General features: G+C 63.9%; 2 protein-coding genes across 6 annotated transcripts in view; one reads left to right on the top strand and one right to left on the bottom strand.

The window, feature by feature from the left end:
* Positions 1-2,866: 2,866 nt before the first annotated feature.
* On the top strand, positions 2,867-7,741 carry PRR36 (proline rich 36). 2 transcript variants are annotated; one of them, XM_036066000.2, is made up of 6 exons: positions 2,867-3,076; positions 3,631-3,905; positions 4,023-4,122; positions 4,336-4,448; positions 4,543-6,714; positions 6,913-7,741. In XM_036066000.2, exons 2-6 carry the CDS (start codon positions 3,638-3,640, stop codon positions 7,422-7,424), a joined length of 3,165 nt encoding a protein of 1,054 aa, XP_035921893.1. In that variant the 5' UTR covers positions 2,867-3,076; positions 3,631-3,637; the 3' UTR covers positions 7,425-7,741. The 2 variants fall into 2 exon arrangements, with proteins under 2 accessions (XP_035921893.1, XP_035921894.1); XM_036066001.2 differs by lacking the exon at positions 2,867-3,076 and adding an exon at positions 3,115-3,212.
* A 2,823-nt stretch (positions 7,742-10,564) lies between these two features.
* EVI5L (ecotropic viral integration site 5 like) overlaps positions 10,565-19,943 on the bottom strand; it is a 29,136-nt gene continuing 19,757 nt past the window's right edge. The window contains exons 11-20 of one of the 4 annotated variants that reach the window (XM_036066002.2): positions 18,408-18,461; positions 17,428-17,460; positions 16,174-16,326; positions 14,756-14,884; positions 13,089-13,229; positions 12,850-13,005; positions 12,603-12,749; positions 12,428-12,523; positions 12,252-12,347; positions 10,565-12,069 (exon numbers count right to left, since the gene is read on the bottom strand). In XM_036066002.2, coding sequence (XP_035921895.1) covers positions 11,791-12,069; positions 12,252-12,347; positions 12,428-12,523; positions 12,603-12,749; positions 12,850-13,005; positions 13,089-13,229; positions 14,756-14,884; positions 16,174-16,326; positions 17,428-17,460; positions 18,408-18,461 — 1,284 coding nt within the window. In that variant the 3' untranslated portion in view covers positions 10,565-11,790. The remainder of the gene's footprint in view (positions 12,070-12,251; positions 12,348-12,427; positions 12,524-12,602; positions 12,750-12,849; positions 13,006-13,088; positions 13,230-14,755; positions 14,885-16,173; positions 16,327-17,427; positions 17,461-18,407; positions 18,462-19,943) is intronic. The other 3 variants (XM_036066004.2, XM_078056308.1, XM_078056310.1) reach the window with 3 other exon arrangements.

Raw genomic sequence — 19,943 nt, 5'->3', positions numbered from 1 at the left:
CCCAACCGACTGAGCCACCCAGGCGCCCCTGGAGTGAGCATCCTGATACACATCGCTTTGCACACTTATACGAATCTCTGAGGTCACTGGGATGGAAGCCCCATGACCCCAGGCACATGTCCCTCCTGCTCCCCACTGTGTCCCCAACACTTCAGTGGTGCCTGGCACACCATGGGCATTCAGTAAATGATGGTTGGGTGGATGACTGAGGTGTTGTCTTAGTTCACACCCCTCTAGCACAGACCCTGAGACAAGGAATTGGATCCCAGTGGTCTACCTGGAAGGTGATCCCAGGAAGCACTGAGTGGGGCAACGGGGAGGGGAGACCGGGAAAGGAAGGAGGCCAGTAAGCATGAACGAGGGTACGTGAATGAGGGTAAATGAACAGGTTCACGGGCAGCTAGGGCTCTATTCCGCTGGGGAGCTCTGGGAGATGCTGGAGGACACACCTCCACGTTGCCCCCACCCACTTGGCCGTTGTGGATTATGTTGCCATGAACATGGGTGTGCACTTATCGCTTGCTTGCTTTCTTTCTTTCTTTCTTTCTTTCTTTCTTTCTTTCTTTCTTTCTTTTTTCTTTCCTTCCTTCCTCCCTCCCTCCCTCCCTTCCTTCTTTCCTTCCTTCCTTTCTGCCTTCAATTCTTTTGGGTGGGATTGTTGGATCATATGATACTTCTTTAATTGTTTAATTTTTCGAGGAACCGCCATACTGTTTTCCACAGAGGAAACCACCATACTGTTTTCCACATCCCATTTTGTATTCCTACCAACAGTGCACCTGCGTTCCAATTTCTTCACATCCTCACCAACACTCGTTATTTAATACCCAGCTTTTTAGGTTTTGTGAACGTGATGTAGTTATCTATTGCTGTGTAATTACCACCAATCCTAGCAGCTTAAAACCACTCGCATTTATTGTCTCCCACGATTTCGGAGGGTCAGGAATCTGAGAGTGGCTACAATGGGTGGTTCAACAGTCTCCCTCCCCACCAGCCCTGGCTACCACGGCTTTGCTTTTTGTCACTATAGATTAGCTTGCATTTTCTGGAATGTTATATAAATGGAATCAGGCAGTGCATGGTCTGTGTGTGTGTGTGTGTGTGTGTGTGTGTGTGTGTGGCCTCTTTTATTCAGGAGAATGTTTTTGAGATGTGTCCCTGTTTTGAGTGTCTTGGTAGTTTGTTGCTTTTTATTGCTGAGGAATATTCCACCGTAGGGTATACTTTGTTTTGTATAATCCCTGTTGTTGGAATGTTCTTAAAAGAGGGCAGAGTTCAGATCCCAATAAAGTGCAGGATGGGTTTAGAGTAGCCTTGGAGGGACCTAGCCCTAGAGAAGGTAGGAGGGGGGCACCTGGGTGGGTGGCTGTGACTCACTCAGAAGGGCCCTGCTGATAAGTGGGCGCGTGGGCAGGCGGGGGGACCAGGCTGCTGTTGTGCCAGAAGGGGCTCACACAGGTGACACTCGGGAAGACTTGGGGGGAGGAGGTGAGGCCTAGAATGATCCAATCTGGGGGGCAGTGTCCTGAGGAATGGTGAGGGAACACCTCTCCCAGGCTGGAGGGGGGCTTTCATTCAAAGGATGGCTACTGAAGAGTTCTGACCTTGCTCTCTTTCTTCCATTCCCTGACCCTCAGTTGTGGGCACAACTCCTGAGGTGAGAAGACCCAAAGTCCTGCTTCCAGCCACACCCTAGTTAAGTCTATCCCCCCACCCCCTTCCCTCCAGGACAGGTTCAGCCAGGTGCCAAATGCCACCCCTTCTTGTCCTGTGCATGGAAGTCCCCCGGTTCCAGACAAGGAATGAACAGCCCATGTGTGGACATGCAGACATGTGATGGGGAAAGGGTTGGGGCAGAGGGCGCTGGTTCTTTGGGACGGGGTAGGGAGTGGCTAAGTCTGAGAGAGGAGGTATCCGAGGCAGAAAGCACTGTGTGTGTGTGGGGGGGGGCGGCAGAGGGGGTAGGTTGCCTAGCAATAAGTAGAGGTGCAGGAGGGCGCTTGGCATCAGTGGGCCAGTGCAGGGCAGCTGAGGATGGCCATCTCCTTCTTCACACTTCTGCCTCCTTCATGCCGCTGTCCCTGGTCAAGGCTCTCCCCTGAGACCCCCTGCAGGAGTTGGTAAAGTCACCAAAATGACACCTCCACTCCCACCGGCTGTGCTGGGCAGCCTCGGACAGGATTGGCTCTGCTCCTTCATGCACCAGTTTCGACCCCTTCCACCCCATGCCCAATATTGTATCCACATCCCCCCCCCCCCCCCCGCCCAAGCTGGGCTCTGTTGACTTAACTTCGCTTTTTCACGTGACACAGGAAGGTGTGGAAAGTGGGGGGTGCTCTGCCCTGCAAAAGGCTGGGTCACCTCTCACAGTCCTGTCTCCCCCTCCCCATCCTTCCTTTCTTCTTGTGTTCCCTAAATCCGAGTCTACCCCTAAATTTCCAGGGCTGCATCCTCTCCGTAGACCGCCCCCCCAAACAAGTAGGGGTTTTCTGGGGTCTGGGAAAAGTCTTGGATATGAGAGGGGCGGAGGCTCCCGAGGATTCTGGGGGGCCGGGCCTCCGCGGTCGCGAAGGCGAGGACAGGGACCACGGATCCTGAGGGCCGGATTGGTTGAATGGGCACGAGGCCCGATGGTCCCGCCCCCTGGTTGCCAGGGCCCAGCCTATCCGCGTCCAGGCGGGCCTCGGTCGCCAGGTGGCTGGGCTGGGGGCCGGGGCAGGTGTGTGCGTTGGGAGGAAGGGGCTAGGCCCTGTCGGGACCCCCAAGGGATTCCCCCCGAAGCCCCTGCGGCTGGGAGTCTGGGGCCCTCTGGCTCAGCCGCGGAGAAGCTGCGCCTCCTTCCACCGCGCCTCTCCCCGCCGCCCCCGGCGCGCTCCCGCCCGCCGCCTCCCGGGTCTGGATCGAGCGCGCGCGCCCCCGTCTCCCCGTCCGCGGCCGAGGGGCGGGCCCGGCTCCCCGCGCCACCGCCCGCAGCCCCCTCCCCTCGCCGACCCGCCGCGCGCCGCAGCCCCCCGCGCTCCCGCCCGGCCCCACCCCAGGCGACCCAGCGTGGAGAGGCGGGCGGCCGGAGCCCGAGGTGAGCGCGGCGCGAGCAGGTGGAGCGGGAGGCGCGGACCGGGGCCCGGCTGGGGGAGGGGGACGGGCTCCGGACGCGGCTCTTTGTCTCCCCGAGCCCCATCGCCGGCTGCCGGGGCCGCTCCTCCTCCCGGCAGGTGCCCGCATCCTCGGGGAGGGCGCTGGGGGTGGGGGGGTGGGGAGGGGACCCGGGCATGCGCTCCCGTCCCCCTCATCTGGAGCCTGGGGCGGCCCCCCGTCCCCGAGGCTGGTGGTCAGGGTCCCTGAAGGGGCGAGGGGTAGGGGCGTGGGTCTCGGGTCCTGAAAGGGAGCAGAGGCGGGTGGGCTGGGGCTGGCAGGGCCTTTCAGCTTTGGAGGAAGGCGGTGGGGGTGGGACTAGGGGACAACCCTGAGCAGCTGGGCGGGTGGGTTGGCGGGTGAGTGGGTGGGAGGGAAGTGGATCGAGGCCGAGGTTTGGGTGCCTATGGGTGGCAACGCTGGGGAAGGGGCAGCGAGGTGCCAGGACAGCGTTGCCGTGCAGGAGATGGGACGCTGATGCGTCTGTCTCCTCATCAGGTGCGGGATGGACAAGAGGGACAAGGGCAGGGCAGGGGCCGCCACGCGGACGACGGCTTCTCGCCCTCCCGGCCTTCCTACTCCCAGGCCCCCAGGGTCTCCTCGACCCCCTCCTCCAGTAACCAGCGCGGCCCTCCGCGTCCTGGGAGCAGCGGGAGCTGCTGGGCGAGGGCCCCTGGCCGAGCGAGCTGGGGGCATCCGGGCAGCCGCTCTCCCGGAGGCTGGTCCCCGGGTGGGACCAACGCAGAGCGCTGGGACAGGCCCCCGGAGTCCAGGTACCCCACCCTCTTTCCCCCATTCAGACCCCATCTTCCTGTCCCCCTTTCCTTCTGAGGCTCCAACCTCCCCTTCCTTCCTGGGGGCACCGCCTTGACTTGGCCTTCTCCCCGCAGCCTCCAGGCCCCCAGCTGCTGGGAGAGGGGAGCGGGCCCCTGCCAAGACCCCAGGCCCAGGCTCTATCACTAGCCCGGGACGTGCCAGCGGGACCACCAGGTAAAATGCCTCCCCAGTCCCTTTGGCAAGGGTTAGTGTCACTATCTGTAAACTTAATTTTACACATGAACTGGGGAGTGGAAGCATTTGCAGGTCACTGGGCGCATGTTGAGTGAAAGCCATTATTGGTCCGCAGAGAGGGCATAAATGGGAAAATGTAGACTTGGGAGAAACGAGGAGCTCTGTACTGAGGGCGGCCACTCCTGTTCCTAGGTTAGGCTCTCTTGCGCAGAAGGGGCTTCGGCCCCCAGCTGAGGAACCCGTGACCAGAGGAAAAGCCCCAGAAACCCCCAGAAGGAGCGCGCTGAGCGCCGGGGCACGGAGAGGTACGTGACCTGGGGAGGAGCGGGATTCCTGGGCTAGTGAAGGGGACCAGCCCTGAAGTATCTCTGACCCTCCGGCCTTCTGCTTTGTCCCCAGACTCTTCCGGGCCGTCCCCAGGCGCCCCTTCCCCAGCCACCTCCCGTCGGTCCCGGGCTGCAGGCGCTGAAGTCGGTCTCCCTCGGGCGGCTCCGAGTGCCCGGCCGCGGCCTCCGACCGAGGCCCCCAGGAAATCCGTGAGCAGTGCCCCGCAGCATGGTACCGCAGAGCCGAGCCCCGCCGCCAGGAGGCGACCCAGCGCTGGTGGAGGCCTCCAGAAGCCAGCCTCGCGCCCCTTGGGCTCCAGCGCCACTCCTCTGTCCTCCCCCTCCCGCCCCGGGGCCTCGCCGGGTGGAACACCTCGGGCTCTGGGGCATCCCTCGCAGCCCAAGTCGAAAGGGCTGCAGGCTCTGCGCACCCCCCAGTCCACACCCCCAAGGAAGGGCGCAACCCCCGTGCTGGGTCTTTCTCCTCCTTTAGCCACGCCCTCTCAGCCGGGTTCGACGGCACCGCTGCCACCGCCTCCGCATATCACAGGCACTCCTCTGCCTGACACGCTCCCTCCCTCTCCACCGACCACGCCCCCTTCCCAGTCCGCAACCGGCCCTTTGGCCACACCCCTTCCACTAGCCCCTCCTCCCTCTGCTCCACTCCCTCAGCAGACCCTCCCCTCTCCGCCGGCTACTCCCCCTTTGCAAGCCCCACCCACACACCCGGGTACCTCCTTCTTGGAGGCATCCACTTCTCCCACAACCACTTTTCTGGCTTCATTCGCTCCATCATTGTCACCCCCTCTGCAGATTATGCCCCCAACCCAGGCTTCTCCAGCTTTGCCCCCTCTTCTGACTCCCCACTCTCCCGTGGCCACACCTCCTTTGTCGGCTCCTGGACCACCAGCCACGGCCCCTCTACCAGCCAAGGCCCCTCTACAAGCCTCTCTTACTCAAGCTACATCTCTGCTGAACCCGCCCTCTCCCCAAGCCACACCCCCTCTGCAGGGCCTTTCCACTTTGACTACTACCCCTCCACTGGCCAGTGCTTCCCTATCTCCTCCCCCTCTTCAGGCCACGCCCTATACAGGGACCACGCCTCCCACGCAGGACACATCTCTGGCCACATACCCTCCGCAAGTCTCCCCCTGTCCTCTGACCACCCTCTCTCTGCAGGGTCCTCCTCTGTGCTCTCCACATCCCTTGGCCTCACCATCTCTGCAGGCTGCACCCTCTCTCCTGGCCAGGCCCCCTCCACAGACCCCACCTCCTCTGGCCACACCCCCTCCACAGGCCGCTCCCTCTCCGACCCGGCTCCCTATACAGGCCCCACCTTCTCTGGCCTCACCGCCTCTGCAGGCCCCACCCTCTCCCCTAACCATGCCTCCTCAACAAACTCCAGTGTACCTGGCCACACCCCCTCCACAGGCCATTCCCTCTCAGAGCGTGCTCCCTGTTCAGGCCCCACCACCTCTGCAAGCCCCACTCTCTCCTCCGGTTTCACCCCCTCTGCATGACTCTTGCTCTCCCTTGGCCATGCCCCCTCCCCAGGCTCCACCTTCCCTGGCTTTGCCTCCTCTTCAGGCTCCTCCCTCTCCCCCTGCCTCACCCCCTCCGCAGGCCCCTCCCTCTCCCCTGGCCCCACCCTCTCCGCGGGCCCCTCCCTCTCCGCCGGCCACCTCCTCTCCGCAGGCTCCACCTTCCCTGGCCTTGCCTCCTCTGCAGACTTCTACTCTCCCTTTGCAGGCCCCTCCCTCTCCCCTGGCCACGCCTCCTCAGGCTCCACCTTCCCTGGCGTTGCCTCCTCTGCAGGCCTCCACTCTCCCTTTGCGGGCCCCTCCCTCTCCTCTGGCCACGCCCCCTCATCAGGCTCCACCTTCCCTGACCTTGCCCCCTCTGCAAGTCCCTCCCTCTCCCCCGGACTCACCCCCTCTGCAGGCCCCACGCCGCCCCCCGACCCCAGGTCCGGATGCCCCGATCCCGGGCCCACGGCTGACCCTAGCGCTGGCCCCGGCTCCGCCGCCACCGCCCTCGCGCAGCCCGTCCAGTACGCTGAGCGGCCCGGACCTGGCGGGCCACAGCAGCAGCGCCACCAGCACGCCGGAAGAGCTGCGCGGCTACGACAGTGGGCCCGAGGGCGGCGCCGCGGCCTCCCCGCCCGCCGACGCGGAGCTCGCCGCCTGCCACCCGGCCTCCTGGAGCCGAGGTCCCGCCCCGCCGCTGGCGGTACGCAGCACCGCAGGTGAGCGGCCCCTGGACCCCGCCGAGCTGTGGGAGGGGCGAGGTCGGGAGGTGGTCGGGGGGCGGGGTGGGAGGCGAGGCTTCCCAGCTCGCGGACAGGGCAGTTGGGTCTGGGGCGGAACGGAGGGAAGGGGCGGGGCCTTGGGGCGGGAGCCGCGCTTCCCGCTCCTTAGGCCCGGCCTGGCGTCCCACCCCGCAGGAGCGTCCCTGCCTTGGCCTCCTGCTGCCGGGTCGGGCTCGGCTGACGGCCTGTGCACCATCTACGAGGCTGAGGGGCCCGAGTCGTCGAGCCCCGCCCCAGGCGCGCTGGATCCGGGCCCCGGCCCCGGCGCGGGTAGTGGGAAGGTGGTAGCTGGAGCAGGGGCGGCGGCGGCCTCGCGTGGCGCGAAGCCGGCGCGCCTGGGCGAGCTGCCGCTGGGGGCGCTGCAGGCGAGCGTCGTGCAGCACCTGCTGAGCCGGACGCTGCTGCTCGCTGCGGCCGAGGGTGCTGCGGGCGGCGGCGGCGGCGGCCCAGGGGGCGCGGGAGCTGGTGGCGTCGCGGGGGGCGCCCGGACTGCGCTCAGCGACGCCGAACTGGGCCGCTGGGCTGAACTGTTGTCTCCCCTCGACGAGTCGCGCGCCAGCATCACCTCGGTCACCAGCTTCTCCCCGGACGACGTGGCTTCCCCGCAGGGTGACTGGACGGTGGTGGAGGTGGAGACCTTCCACTGAGCCAGACCCTTAGCCCCGCCCACGACACCCCTTCCCTGCTTTAGGACCCGCCCCTCCGGTTACGCCTCTCTGTCTTAGACTGCCCGCCTGCCCTCCTCCGGGAGTCTGGCTCCCGGTGGATTGGACATAGCCCCCGGAGGCCTAGATTTGGGGCCAGGCTCGCGACCCACCCACGCCTCTGGCCAAGGTCTTTCCCCTCGAGTTGCGCTCCCGCTCCCCTCGAGCCCCGCCCCCTCCCTGGCCTAGGCCCCACCCCATGTCCTGAGTATTGTCTACCATGTGCTGCCCGAGTTTGCAATAAAGCCGGGGACACTGCAGCCTGCGCGCCTTCGCGGTCGCCGAGGGGGTCCACCGCGGGGCGGCGAGAGGGGCTGGGCCAGCGGGTGCTGGCGGCTGTGCACGAGCGGGTGGTAGCTCTGGCTGAAGGCCTCTCGCACACAGCGCAGCGGTGCCTTTTCTCTACTAAGGATAACGGGCGCGTGAGGCGGGGCTCGGGTGGGACCTGGGGCTTCTGGGTCCCCGCGGTCCAGCGCGGCGCCCCCACGCACGTGCGTGAACCTGGGCTTTTCCCTGTGTGACTTATGGTGGAAATGCTAGGCGGAGGAGCGGCCCAGTGATACTGCACGATCGAGTGGATGAGCTGATGCGTGCCTGGCGTGGCTGAACGACCGAAACTCTTCCTACACTCCCCTAAGGGAGCCGGCATGTCTTGCAGGGAGGGGGAAAGACATGTGGGAAGGGCTCTTTCAGGTCCGGGCGAGGGCAGGGCGTCCCTTCCTGAGGCCCCCTTCTCACAGTGCACGTCCCCCTTTCCTGGCACGCCCCGGGAGTGCCAAAGGGAGGGAAGCGTCGCCTAGACCTGAGGGCGATCTTGGCTCTCTCCTGCGTCCTCCCAACTGAACCCAACCCAACCCAGGGCGCACTGCGCTCACTGAGGAGGCTCCAGTGCGGAAGGTGGGTCTGCAGCTGGGCCCAGGGCTCCTCAAGAAGACCTGGTGTAGTGTACAGGGCCCTCCTGGGTCAGGCCCCGCCTAAGGATTCCTTGTCCCGGGGAGCCGACTGTGCCGAGAGGGTTCTGCGGGGGAAGGAGCAGCCTCTCCCCAAGGTTGTGCCTCCCAACCCATGGGCCTCACGTTTCTGTCCATCTCAGGATGGCCTCCTCGAGCCCCTCGAGCCAGGCGTCCTTGCCTGTGCCCACAGCAAGTGTCCTCAACAAAGCCAATCTCTCTTCAGGAGAATTCCTTGTCCTTCCTCTCTCAGCTGAGTCACCCTGACCCTGGACCCCCTCTAGCTACACCCAGGCCCTTCTTCCCAAGTATCACTGCCAAAAATGCAGCCCCTGGGCCTTTTCTCCCTGAGGGTCTCCTGCTTTATAGCAAGTATGACGGAGGCCTTGTGGGGACCACAAACAGGGCAGGTAGAAGGACAGAGCGGGACCGTGTTGGACCCTCAGCCCAGTCTCTGCTCCTAGACCCAGTCCCTGTAGTCCACCCTGTAGCCACACTCCTGTCAGACACAGATCACCAAGTCCTGCCTGTCCTCACCCCTGATGTCAGCCTGGAGTCCTAGGAGAAAATCACCCTTCTCCCAGTGGGACAGTGCACCTCCACTCCTGGGGGCCAATGTATATGGGGGGTGGACAAGCATGCTCCCTCACTCAAGCTCTGAGTTCAGTGGCAAATCACAGAGATTCCCTTTCTAGCTGGGCCCTGCAAGGACCCAGGTGTCCTTGTTTCCAGATGCTGGGGGTTAATCCTGGCATGCTGGGCAGCCAGGGCATCAAGACCAGCCGCTAAGATGGAGCAGGGCAGAACCTCGGACATTTCCCCTGGGGCCCTGCCCTATCCTGGGGAGCCAGCTGGGGTAGAATTACCCTGTGGGAGCAGGAGAGACAGCAACTGTTGGGGGTCTCAACGTTAAATCTGTATGATGGGAATGGTGTGGGGACACACACCATTGTTGGGTGCTGGGTCAATGCGTGGGACTTGGCTGTCCTGGTGCACAAGCAGTGTCATGCCTTGCTGCCTGGCAAGTATCAGGCCACTGGGTGGGGGCACTTCGGGTGCAGAGGGCGGGGCCTGCTTGGCATCTGCCTGGACCCAACTAAGATTCTCCCCCTGGGAAGCCTTCCTTTGCCATCCCTGGCTCTGCTGCTCCCCAACCTCCCTGCCCCCAAGGGCTCTGCCTTTCTGGGCCTCCTTCCCTCAGGGGAGCCCCTACTCCCTGTCCCTACTGCCCAGCTGTTTGGGTTCTGCCCTGGCCTCCTGACTGACCCCCAACACTGGTCCATCTGATGGTGCCTCCTCCCCCACCGAAGCCCTCCATGGCTCCCTCAGTTCAAAGCACAAATTCTGGCTTCTGAGAAGCGGATTTGCAGTCTGGCCAGGCCCACTCTCTCCTGTTCCTTCTTCAGTGGCATCATGCGCCTCCTGCTGACCCTGCCAAGTCTTGCTTTCTGCTTTTGCCTTTGGAGATGACTCCACCTCCCACCCCCACCTTCTGGGAAGCCTTCCTTGATTCTTTTGGGCAGTTAACCCACTAGTCCGCAGGCTCAGCCCCCAGCCCCACCCCGTTGTCTGTCTCCACTACACTGGGGACGACTCAGAGCCTGGCGCAGGGCAGAGCGCCCCGAAGGGCTTCAGGAAGTGTGGGCTGAATGAACACCAATCAGATCCTGGATCGTCCTGAAGCCCTGGGCCCCCACCTTCCTCCACGTCTCTCAGGGGAGACACAAGCTAAATCACCCAGGTGGAAAATCATGCCCCCCACCCAATACCTCCCCACTCTCACCATCTCCAGAGCTGCCCTTTCGAAAATTGGCACGCCATAAGGGTCCGTGTGTCAGCCTGACATCTGAAGTCCTTTGCGACTTGTCCCTCCATCAAATTCCCCCCAACCTCCAACCTTTTGTTCACACTGAACCAGTGTGTGCCCTTTCCCTCCCATGCTGCCCCCCAACCTGGGCAGTCTCTTTGGCATCCCTGCTGGCCTGCTGGGCCCCCTACCCCTGATTCCCTTAGACTGTGGGAGGTTCCCACAGGCAAGGACAGTCTGCTCCCCTTCTCACTGATTTTCAGGACAAGGAGCTGGGGACTCTTAGCTGCTTGCAGTCCCCTCCAGGCGTGTTGTACCCTTGTCTGTGACTGTGTAAATACATTTTATTTTCCATCTTTCCCGCCTGGGCGACATGTGGAGTGTGAACAGGCAGTGTGCAAAATGGTGGTGGGCAGTGTGGGGGGCACATGGGAGAGCCCCTCGGATGCCCACCCTGGTCCCCAGGCTTTGTTAACACTGAGGAGTGGGCGACCGGAAAGGGGTAACTGAGCATGGATCCCCACCCCAGGAAGTGCCAGGGAGATTGCTTTTGACGCTGCTCCAGGCTCCAGGAGCACCTGACAGGGTCAGGCCCGAGGGTCACAAGGCCCTGGGGGCAAGGGGCTGGGGGCATTGTTGGCCTTTGGCACCGTTCTCAGCTCTGACTCTGCAGAGACCGCGGGACCACCGTGAGCAGCCAAGGGGAGGTAACCCCACTGGGAAGGCTCCTCCCCTGGGGCCTGGCCTTGGCCAGAGGATGGGGCTGAGGACACAGGGAAGGAAGGGATGCGGAGGCTGGGGACCCCTTGGAGAGCAGGCTAGCTTGGGTGGGGGAGCCCCTCCATCATTGGCCAAGACAAGGTGATGGGAGTGTCTCAAAAGGAAGATGTGGGGCGCTGGGGAGAGGGGGTCTCTTCACTTCCTTGCAGCTGCTCTGGCCCCCAAGAAGCAGGGGCAGACACTGCCCGGGCCTGGGCTGGTTCCCGCTGTCCACTCACACCCCAGGTGGCCCTGCATACAGTAGGGGGGACTTTGGTTTCTGCTGCAGGGGCCATGATGCCTGCACCAGGCAGGAAAGCCCAGCCTGGCCATCTGTGCCCAGCCGCCAACGGTCCCCAGGGGCATCATGGGGCGGTAGCTTCCGGCCCAGAGCTGCCCCTTCTTCCTTAGGCCTCCTTTAGCTCCTGGGCCCTTCCCAGCAAGGCCACCCTTGTCCCAGAAGGGGGACTGCTGGGAGGAGGGAGCTTCCTGCTCATCCAGTCCTGGGACCTCTGGGTCATCCCCTGCCCTGGCTGTTAAGAGGGGCAGACCCTCCAGGGAACCGGGCCCGGAGGGATACAGACCAAGATGGATAAACACTGCTGGGGAGAGTGGGCCTGCCGGGGGACCCTGAGGATCCTCAGACCGCAGCGCTGCCCGACCCTCTGCGCCCCGCCGCTGTGGGCCTGGCCCTCCGGTGGGCGGGACCGCGGAGCGCGTGGAGTTTATCAGGTGCGGCCACCTGCGGAGGAGCGGGCGCTGGCCCCCTGGCTCCGGCACGCAGGGCACGGCCTCAGTTGTCCAGGCCCTGGCTGTAGGGCGCGGCCAGCTCGTCGGCGTCGCTGTCTGAGCTGCCCTCGCTGTCCTTGGCCGGCCGCTCCAGACGGCGGAAGAAGCGCGCGTCGCGCGGGGACAGCGGGTAGAGCGCGTCCTGCAGCGCCGCGCCCACGCCCACGCCGAGCAGCTCCTCGTCGGACGACGGCAGCGAGTCCTCATCCAGGTGCCGCGCCAGGCCCAGCCCGTCGAAGGCCAGCGGGTCCTCGAAGGGCGGCGGGCCCTTCAGCAGCCGCACCTGGGGCGGGGAACCGGCGCGCTGAAGGCGGGCACGGCCGCCCCCGCGGACGGAACCGGGCCACCGGGCCGCTCCTCCCGCCCCCACTACCCCCGCCCCCGCTCTCCCCGGCGCCGCCGCCCGCGCCTCACCCGCGGGGGACACGCCGGGCTTCCGCCCCTCCCGCGCCAGCCTGCGCTCACCTCGGCCTTCAGCTCCTCGATCTGGTCCTTGAGCTCGCGGATGTACTGCGACGAGTCCGAGTGGTTCAGCTGGCCCTGGATGCGGCCCTCCTCCCTCTGCGGGGCGGGCCAGGTCACGGGGGGTCAGGGCAGGGCCCGCCCCCGCCCCGGCCCCCGCCCCGGCCCCCGCCGCTCACCTGGATCTCCAGCTCGGCGATGCGCTGCCGCATCTCGGCCACCGCCGCCATGCTGTCCGCCTCCCGCAGGCGCACGGCCATCACCTCCTCCTTGCTCTGGGGGCAGAGGGGGCGAGGGCGGGTCAGGGGGCGCGGCGGGGCGGGGGCCGGGGGCGGAGGGCGGGCGGGGGCGCACCTTGCACTCGGCCTCGGCCTGCTTGCGGCGGCTCTCGCTGAGCTGCGTCTGCAGCCCCTTGTTCTGCGCCGCCAGGTACTGCAGCTTCTCCTGCAGCGCCGCGCGCTCCGCCTCCACGCGGTTCAGCAGGTTGCGGTGGATGTGATCCTGGGGGCGGCGGCGGGGGTCACGGCCTGGCCGCGGCGCGGCCCCGGCACCGACCCCTCTCCCCCCCTCCCCCCCCCGGGGCGCGGGCGCTCGGGCCCACCTGCGTCTCGAGTTCCACCACGCGCTGCCGCAGCTCGCGCCCCTCGGCCAGAGCCTGGGCCTCGCGCAGGCGCACGCTCATCAGCTCGTCCTGCAGCTCGCCCAGCACCAGCTTCCGCGGGGACTCCTTCCAGCGGCCGCCGCGGGACAGGTGGGCCTGGGGGGAGAGGTGCGCGGTCCGTCTCCGGCCCCGAGGGTCGCACGGGCCACTTGGCGTGCGCGTCGGGCTAGGGCCCTCACCTGCCAGGTGTCCGAGAGCTCCTGCAGCTGCAGCTGCAGCTCCCGCGCCGAGGCCACGGCCTCGCCCTCCCGCACCTTGAGCGCCTTCAGCTCCTCCTGCAGCCGCGCCACGTTGTTCTCGTCGGGCAGCGAGTTGTTCCTCTGCCGGGCGGAAGGCGGTCAGAGCCCAGGGGAGCTGCGCGGCCAGGCGGCCCTGACCGCGGGACCAAGCCCCCTCCGCCACGTCTCCTCTGAGCTCCACCTCCGCCAGCCCCGCGGGGACAGGGTGCGCCCCGGAGCCCAGGATACACCGGACGGGCGGCCCAGGCCTATGCGGAGCAGACCCCACCCATGTGGCCCCGGGGATAGATCCTCAGAAATTCTGCCTGCAAACGGGGTGTCAAGAACAGCACCTGCTCTCACAGGACTGTTTCAGGGTGACCCCCTAACGCCAGCGTTCTCCACACATGTTACTGCTAATAACACCAGGCAGGCTGGGCAAGGGCAGGGGCCTCCCCACCTGGGAATCTGAGATCCGCCCCCTGGGGCCCATGATCACACTTGGGTCCTGCCTCAGCACCAGCTGAGAAGACTACGGGTTGCAGCAACCTGTCCCTGCTCCTTGCTCCTACCCCCCTCCCCCAGACCAGGCTAGGCAGCCCCTTTCCCTGGAATGGGCTGAGGGCCAGTATAGGCCCGGGCCCAGCATTCCAAGGGCTCAGTGATGAGGGACTTGTGCTCCAGCCTCTTGGATCAAAATTTGGCTTGCTGCTGGAGGTCCTCACTGACCCTTGTTTGAGCCTGGGAGTTGGGGGGGGTGGTGGTGGTGGTGGCAGGATCTCCTGGTGCACATTTCCCTTTGATGTGGAGGGAGGTGGGAGGAAAGCCCAGCTCTGGGCCGGCTGATGGGGACTGAGAAGCCCATGGATGGGGCAGTCACCCCACCTGGCAGGGCACCCCACATAGTGCAGGCTTGAGGGAGGTGAGGCATGGCTCCTGCCTTGTGTGAGTGGGTCCTGCTGCCCTCTGCTGGCCGGGGCACCTCTCTTCCGGTGGCTTTGTGCGAGCTGAGTCAATATGGAGTGAGGGTGACAACAGTTGAGGAGGGCCCAGGAGGTTTGCGGCCCCCCTTCAGGGTAGCAGGTGGGAGAGGGTGGTCCCAGGGCACCCCCTGGGTGATATCTCCATGGGGGTGGGGAAGGGGAGAGCAACGCTGATGGGCCTTGGCCTTCCCTCCCACCTCCATCCTGGAGCCCGGGGAGGGAGACACACATGGGTGGGACCGTCTGCCCAGAAGCCCATGAAAGCCACCACACTGCTGGCCCTGTGCCTAGGGCACAAGGGCAGATGTGCCCCTTCAAGAGTCATTCTGCTTTGTGTGTGCCCTGACACGTGTGTATACCTCCGGGGCTCAGGAGGGTCTGTGGTGAGGGGCCCAACTTCCCGTAGGCCCAGAACCTTGGGTGGTGACCATGGGGAAGGAAGCGGGGCACCAATGTGTCAGGGAGGTTCCCTAGGTTCTTGGGGGACCCGCAGGGCAGGGGGGGTCTGACGTGCCCTGCGGGTCTGCCTGGTCACCCCTTCTTGACTAGGGCCTGGTCATGTACCTCCCAAAGTGCACCCAGTATCTCCACTTCCCCTTCTCCACCATTCCCCGAATGCCTGCCCCCTTGCCCACCCAGTCGCACCTTCTCCATGTCTAGAACCTTGTCCTGCATCTCCCGCAGAGCCCCCAGCGTCTCGGTCTCCCGTAGCCTCGACTGCTCCAGCTCAGTCTCCAGGTGGGCCACGAAGTCCTCGGTGAGGCGCGGGTTGTCCTGGGGGCGGGCAGAGGGCTGTGTCGGGCCCCAGGCGGCAGCTGGAGGGTATGCAGCCTTCCTGCCAACCGGCTGTGGGCCCAGGCCTTGGCCCCCCCTCCTCAAAGCCCCCGGGCTGGCAGAGGGGCTCAGGCTGCCGGTAGAGGCAGGGTGGGGGGTGAGGAGAAACCCTGGATCCCCTTCCTGTGCCTTCTGACCTCGTGGGGAGAGAGCTGAGCCCCATCGTGGGGGTTCTGATGCTCTGTGCCTAGGGATGTCGCCATCCTGGCTTAGCCTCTTTCCTGGGAAAGCCACAATGAGGGGACCTTCTGAAGGGGTCCTTCCATGGCCTCAGGCTGCCCCCCCGAGGGATGCCGGGGCAGGTTCCCAGGATTGGGCCCCCTTCCTGCTGTGTGGTCAGCGCCTAACCACACGGTGGGGGTGGGAGCAGGGTGGGGCTCAGGGCTATGGTGCTCCTGCCCCTCTTTCCCCACCTCCCTCCTCCCATTACACCCCCATTTCAAAACAGCTCGACAGTGAAGACCTGGCTGGTAGGTGAGGGATGCCCCTAAAGGCGGAGCTCAGGGGTGCCAGGGGAATGTCTCTCTGGCCTCAAAGGGGGCATCGTGCCAAGGTTGGGATGAGCCCAGCCTTGGTTTCCCCATTGGTCACGCTGCCACTGGCAGGTCATCAAATAAGAAGGTGGCTTGGGTACAGCTGAAGGAAAATCCCAAAAGCCACGTGCTGGAGAACTGGACTCTTCACGGTGCTCTGGCCTGTGAGGGCCCTCCCACCATGATTCCGAGTTCCTGACTCCACAGCACAACTTGGGCCGCCCCCTCACCCCCACTCTGCCAGCTCAGAGCTGTGGGCACAGACCAGACCCTCTTATGGGGGCAAAGTGCTGGGCTCTGGAGCAGGGAACCCCCTCCTCTGTCTCTCGTGCTAGCTCCCACCCTGCATGGCTGGCCCCTGGGGAAGCCTGACAGCCCTTCCGACCTTGGGGACACACCAGGGCTCCCCTAAGGAGTCACAGCCACATCAGCTGAGGGAGGGGGCCCTGCAGGTAGAGCCTGGGTCCCAGGGGCCCTTGTGCTGATGCTGTCTCGTTCTCAGTGTGGCTGGTCAGACACCTCACTGGCTGGGGGGGGAATGGAGACCCCAGGATTCCCCAACCTGGGGGCAGGGCTGGGGGAGAATCTGCACTCCCTCTGGGTTTCTCCTCCCCTACCCTGCACCACCCCCCCCCAGGATGTACGGGGGCAGATCCAGAAGGGGGGAGCCATGGTGTGGCGCGCAGCCCTGCCCACCTGGCCTGGTACCTGCTGCTCCTGAAGCTGCCGGATGGTGCTCTGGGCCTTCTGCAGGTCCTCGGCCGCTGAGCTGCACTGCTGCCGCACGACGGCCAGCTCCCGCTTGATGACGTAGTTCTCCTCGGCCTCCTGCGCCCGTGTCACCTGCCCCTGAGCACAGTGAGGACGGGAGGCCGTGACCCTCTGCTCACACTCCAGGCCCTGCCTCGGGCCCACCGCAGGGGGAGGCCCCTAGAGGGCGGCCATGGGGTGGGAGAGGGGCAAGGCCTCCCGCACTCAGAGCCTGGGATGGGGTGCCCCACCGGGTCTGGGCCTGTGGGTGGGGCAGGCAGGAACAGGACACGGGGAGGAGCCTGAAGGCACAGACCCACCCCAGGCCCAGGCTTTGTGGGGCTTAAATGGAGAACGGGGGCCCCAAGGTGGGGCCGAGGCCAGCTCCTTCCCCTGCCGGCTCCTGGCTCTCAGCCTCTGTCCCAGGTGAGGAGAACCCATCCTTATTCGGGACTGAGGCACAGCAGCTGCGGGGCTCCACTGGCGAGGGTGGGGGTCTGGAGGCAGCGGAGGCCCCGGGGACTCAGGACCGGCCCTCAGGGCAGGGTTGGCAGGTGGAGTACAGCTCTTCTGGAACCTTCTCCAGTCCTGAATCCTGGGGCCTCCATCTACCCAGGGCTAAGACCCCTCCCCCCCGCCTCATTCCCTCAACCCACCCAATTCGGGTCCCCCCATTCCAGGCTCGGAGCCACCAGGTGGCAGGCAGAAGCTTCCAGATAAAGCCATTCGAGATGAGGCAGCAGCAGAAGCAGGTGAGGGAAGATGGCAGGCTTTGCAGGTAGGAGCGGAGAGGAGCGTGAGGGGCCAGAAGGGGTGGTGCGTGTGTGTGTGTGTGGGGGGGTGGTGGTGGGGTAGGGAGGCTCAGCGCAGTGCACACACCAGGGCCTGTGGCTGATACAGCCTCAGGATCCCCACCTGTGTCCCCTGGAGGGAGGAAGCCTTCTGTCCACGTGCATGTACAGACATTCACAGACTCACACTTACCCCCACACACCATGCTTTCACACACACACCCCTCTTCCCCCCCTAGGGAAACCTCTGTCTCCCCTGAGAAGCGGTCCCCAGCCACCCCCATGCATGGTGCCAGGCCTGCCCCCTTCTGCCCCCCGGGTTGGCAGCGGCCAAGGAAGAGGCGGTTCCTGGCTGTCGTGTGCAGGGACCAGGACGGACATGGGAGAGGGGCATGAAAAGCTACAGTACCTGGATTAACCTATCAGCCAGAGCAGCGCTCTCCTACCCGGCGGAGGGGGTTCCGAGCGACAGGGGGAGGAGGCAGAGCGGAAGGCGCAGGGACAGGAGAGGGGGAGAGACAGACAAGAACCACTTGTCACTAACGCAGTGGACTATCTCTAGAAGCAGGGGAGAGAGGAGTGAGACCAGAGAACCAAAGAACCAGCAGGAGAGGACCCGGAGGAAGAGCAAAGCCAAGGCTAGCTCCGTCCTGGAGAGGGATCTGTGTGTGGGTGGGCAGGTGGGGGTGCCCACAGCTGCCCCCTCCAGGGCCCGGCAAACTCCGCGCGGGAGGAGGCGCATCCCCGGAGGCTGAGGGATGGGGCAGCAGCGGCGGGCCACAGGGAAGTGTTTTAACTTGGAGTCGGAGTAAGAATCGAGGCTTTGGCGCCAGGGCAGTACCCGCCGGTGGATGACTACTCCCTGTGGGCAGTGGGGGCCAAGTGAGAGTTGGAGAGGGGCCCCCTCCCCGCCTTTACTCCCATCTTTAAAAACAGGTTGGGGGCCAGGGTCAAGGTTTTGGCACCCCACCACGGCGCCGGTGGTAAGGCCGCCCCTCCTCTACTCTACGTCCTTTCTTTCGAGGGTGAGGCCTCCAAATTACAGGGTTGGGAGCCTGTGGCCTAATTCAGGGCACCTCAGTCAAAGCAGCAGTCTGCCTCCTTCTCCCCACGCAGGCAGCCCAGGAGGGACCCGTGTTTGCAGTTAACTGGGTTATAATTTCACACCCAATCCCAGGCAAAGCTGCCCTGTGCCCCCTGGTTCTATGGCAGCCCAAATCTCAGTGGGGCTTGTGGGGGGGGCCCATGGGATGTGCACCATGCTCCTCGGGGCCGCTGTTTCAAGGTGGGGCCCAGGCCCGGGCAGGGGGCTGCCTGGCCGTCTGGCTGCTGGGTCCTGCTTGGGGCCTGGAGGAGTTGGAGCCCCAGGCTGGTGGCCACGCTCCTCACCTTCTCCAGGGTCTCGATCCGTTGTTTCAGGAGCCGGTTCTCCGTCCGAAGCCTCTATGTGGGGAAAGGGGGGAAGTGTGTCAGAACCCCACTCCCACTCCCATACCTGAAGAGCCAGGCTGCCTCCAGGCAAGATAGAGCCATCATCAGATGCTCTGGGTCAGTGATCCCAGGAAACAGGGCCAATTCCCATATAGCATGGCCCATTAGATTTTTTTTTTTTTTTAAACAAACCTTGGTTCATAAAGTGATTGCTTTCATGGGTATGCACTGTGTATCAGGGGTCAGTAGTCAGCACCCTCGCCTTCCTGGGGAGTCTCCTGGGGAGACGTGTGGTACCTCCCACAAGGGCAGGCCTTCCTCTGCGCCTCTCCGTTCCCTCCCCTCACTGCTTCACTTCCAGCACCAGAATGAACTGTTCTCAGAGTTAGGGTCCAGGGGAGGGGGTCTTGCGGAACACACAGCCCTCCTTCAGCTGGACGGCTATGTTTCTGTGACCCACCAAAAGTCAGCTGTACTCAGAACCCCGGGTGGGGTTCTGGAAGCAGCTTGCTTTGCTTTTCACCTTCTCCCCTACACTGATGGATTTGGTTTTAAGCAAAGTGAGGTTTATATACGCCTTGCATCATGTACACTTTAAGGAGCAGCTACAGATAGTTGGATCCTAAGTGTGTGCTGAATGAACACCAACCAGATCGGCATCTTCCTGAAGCCCAGAGACCCCACATTCATCCATTATTAATGAGGGCCCTGCCTCCCTGTGGATCACAAAGAACATTTTCTGGTTTTTCTCCGGGAAGAAGAAGGTGATGGAAACACCCAGAACACTCCTGGGAAGCATCTGCAGTCAGAGAAAATCACAGACGTGATTGATAGTCATTCAGTGATGTCATGCATAGGGAAACTGAATCAGAGGGGGGCATTGTCTTGTCTGAGCCCCCCAGCTTGCCTGGATTAGAGCTGTTTCAGGCACAAGTCTCTGCCCCACATCTGGAATGTGGAGTCCAGATCCTCACCCCTGACCCTTGGATCGCTCTGCCCCATCTCTGGCCTCGGCCCACCACTGCATAACCGCAGAGATCCTTGAGGAGTTTGATGTGCCCAAGCAACAACTCTCTTCTCTCCTGCTTACTCCAAAGGGAAGACGAGACAAGGAGTGAGCAAGAACTCCGGGGTCTAGGTATACATCAGGCTTTTTTTTTTTTTTCTTGTATTTTTGATGCTTTGACATCCAGCTACCTAGCCAGTCTTGGAGAGGCTGCCCTGCCCAGGACTAGCTAATTCCTAGAGACAGCAAACCACCTGCAGGCTAGTGCGCCTTTCAGATGCAAACCAGCCAACCCAGAGCCCACACCCACCCACCTTGCCTGTCTCACTCACACACCAAGCCCAATGTTCTCCCTGCCCTAAATTGCCCCAGGACAACGAGGGACCCCACTGTAGCCCGCAGCTTCCTGAAATTATTCAAAGGAACCAACCCTCAACTCCAACTTGACTACCCTGCCTTGCCCGTTCCTTCCTGTGGAGACCACAGTA

The sequence above is a fragment of the Halichoerus grypus genome, chromosome 1 (genome assembly GCF_964656455.1).
Source record: "Halichoerus grypus chromosome 1, mHalGry1.hap1.1, whole genome shotgun sequence".
In the NCBI taxonomy this organism is placed as follows: Eukaryota; Metazoa; Chordata; class Mammalia; order Carnivora; family Phocidae; genus Halichoerus; species Halichoerus grypus.
Note: the sequence above shows the minus strand (reverse complement) of the source record. Positions and strands in the feature narration are given on the sequence as shown.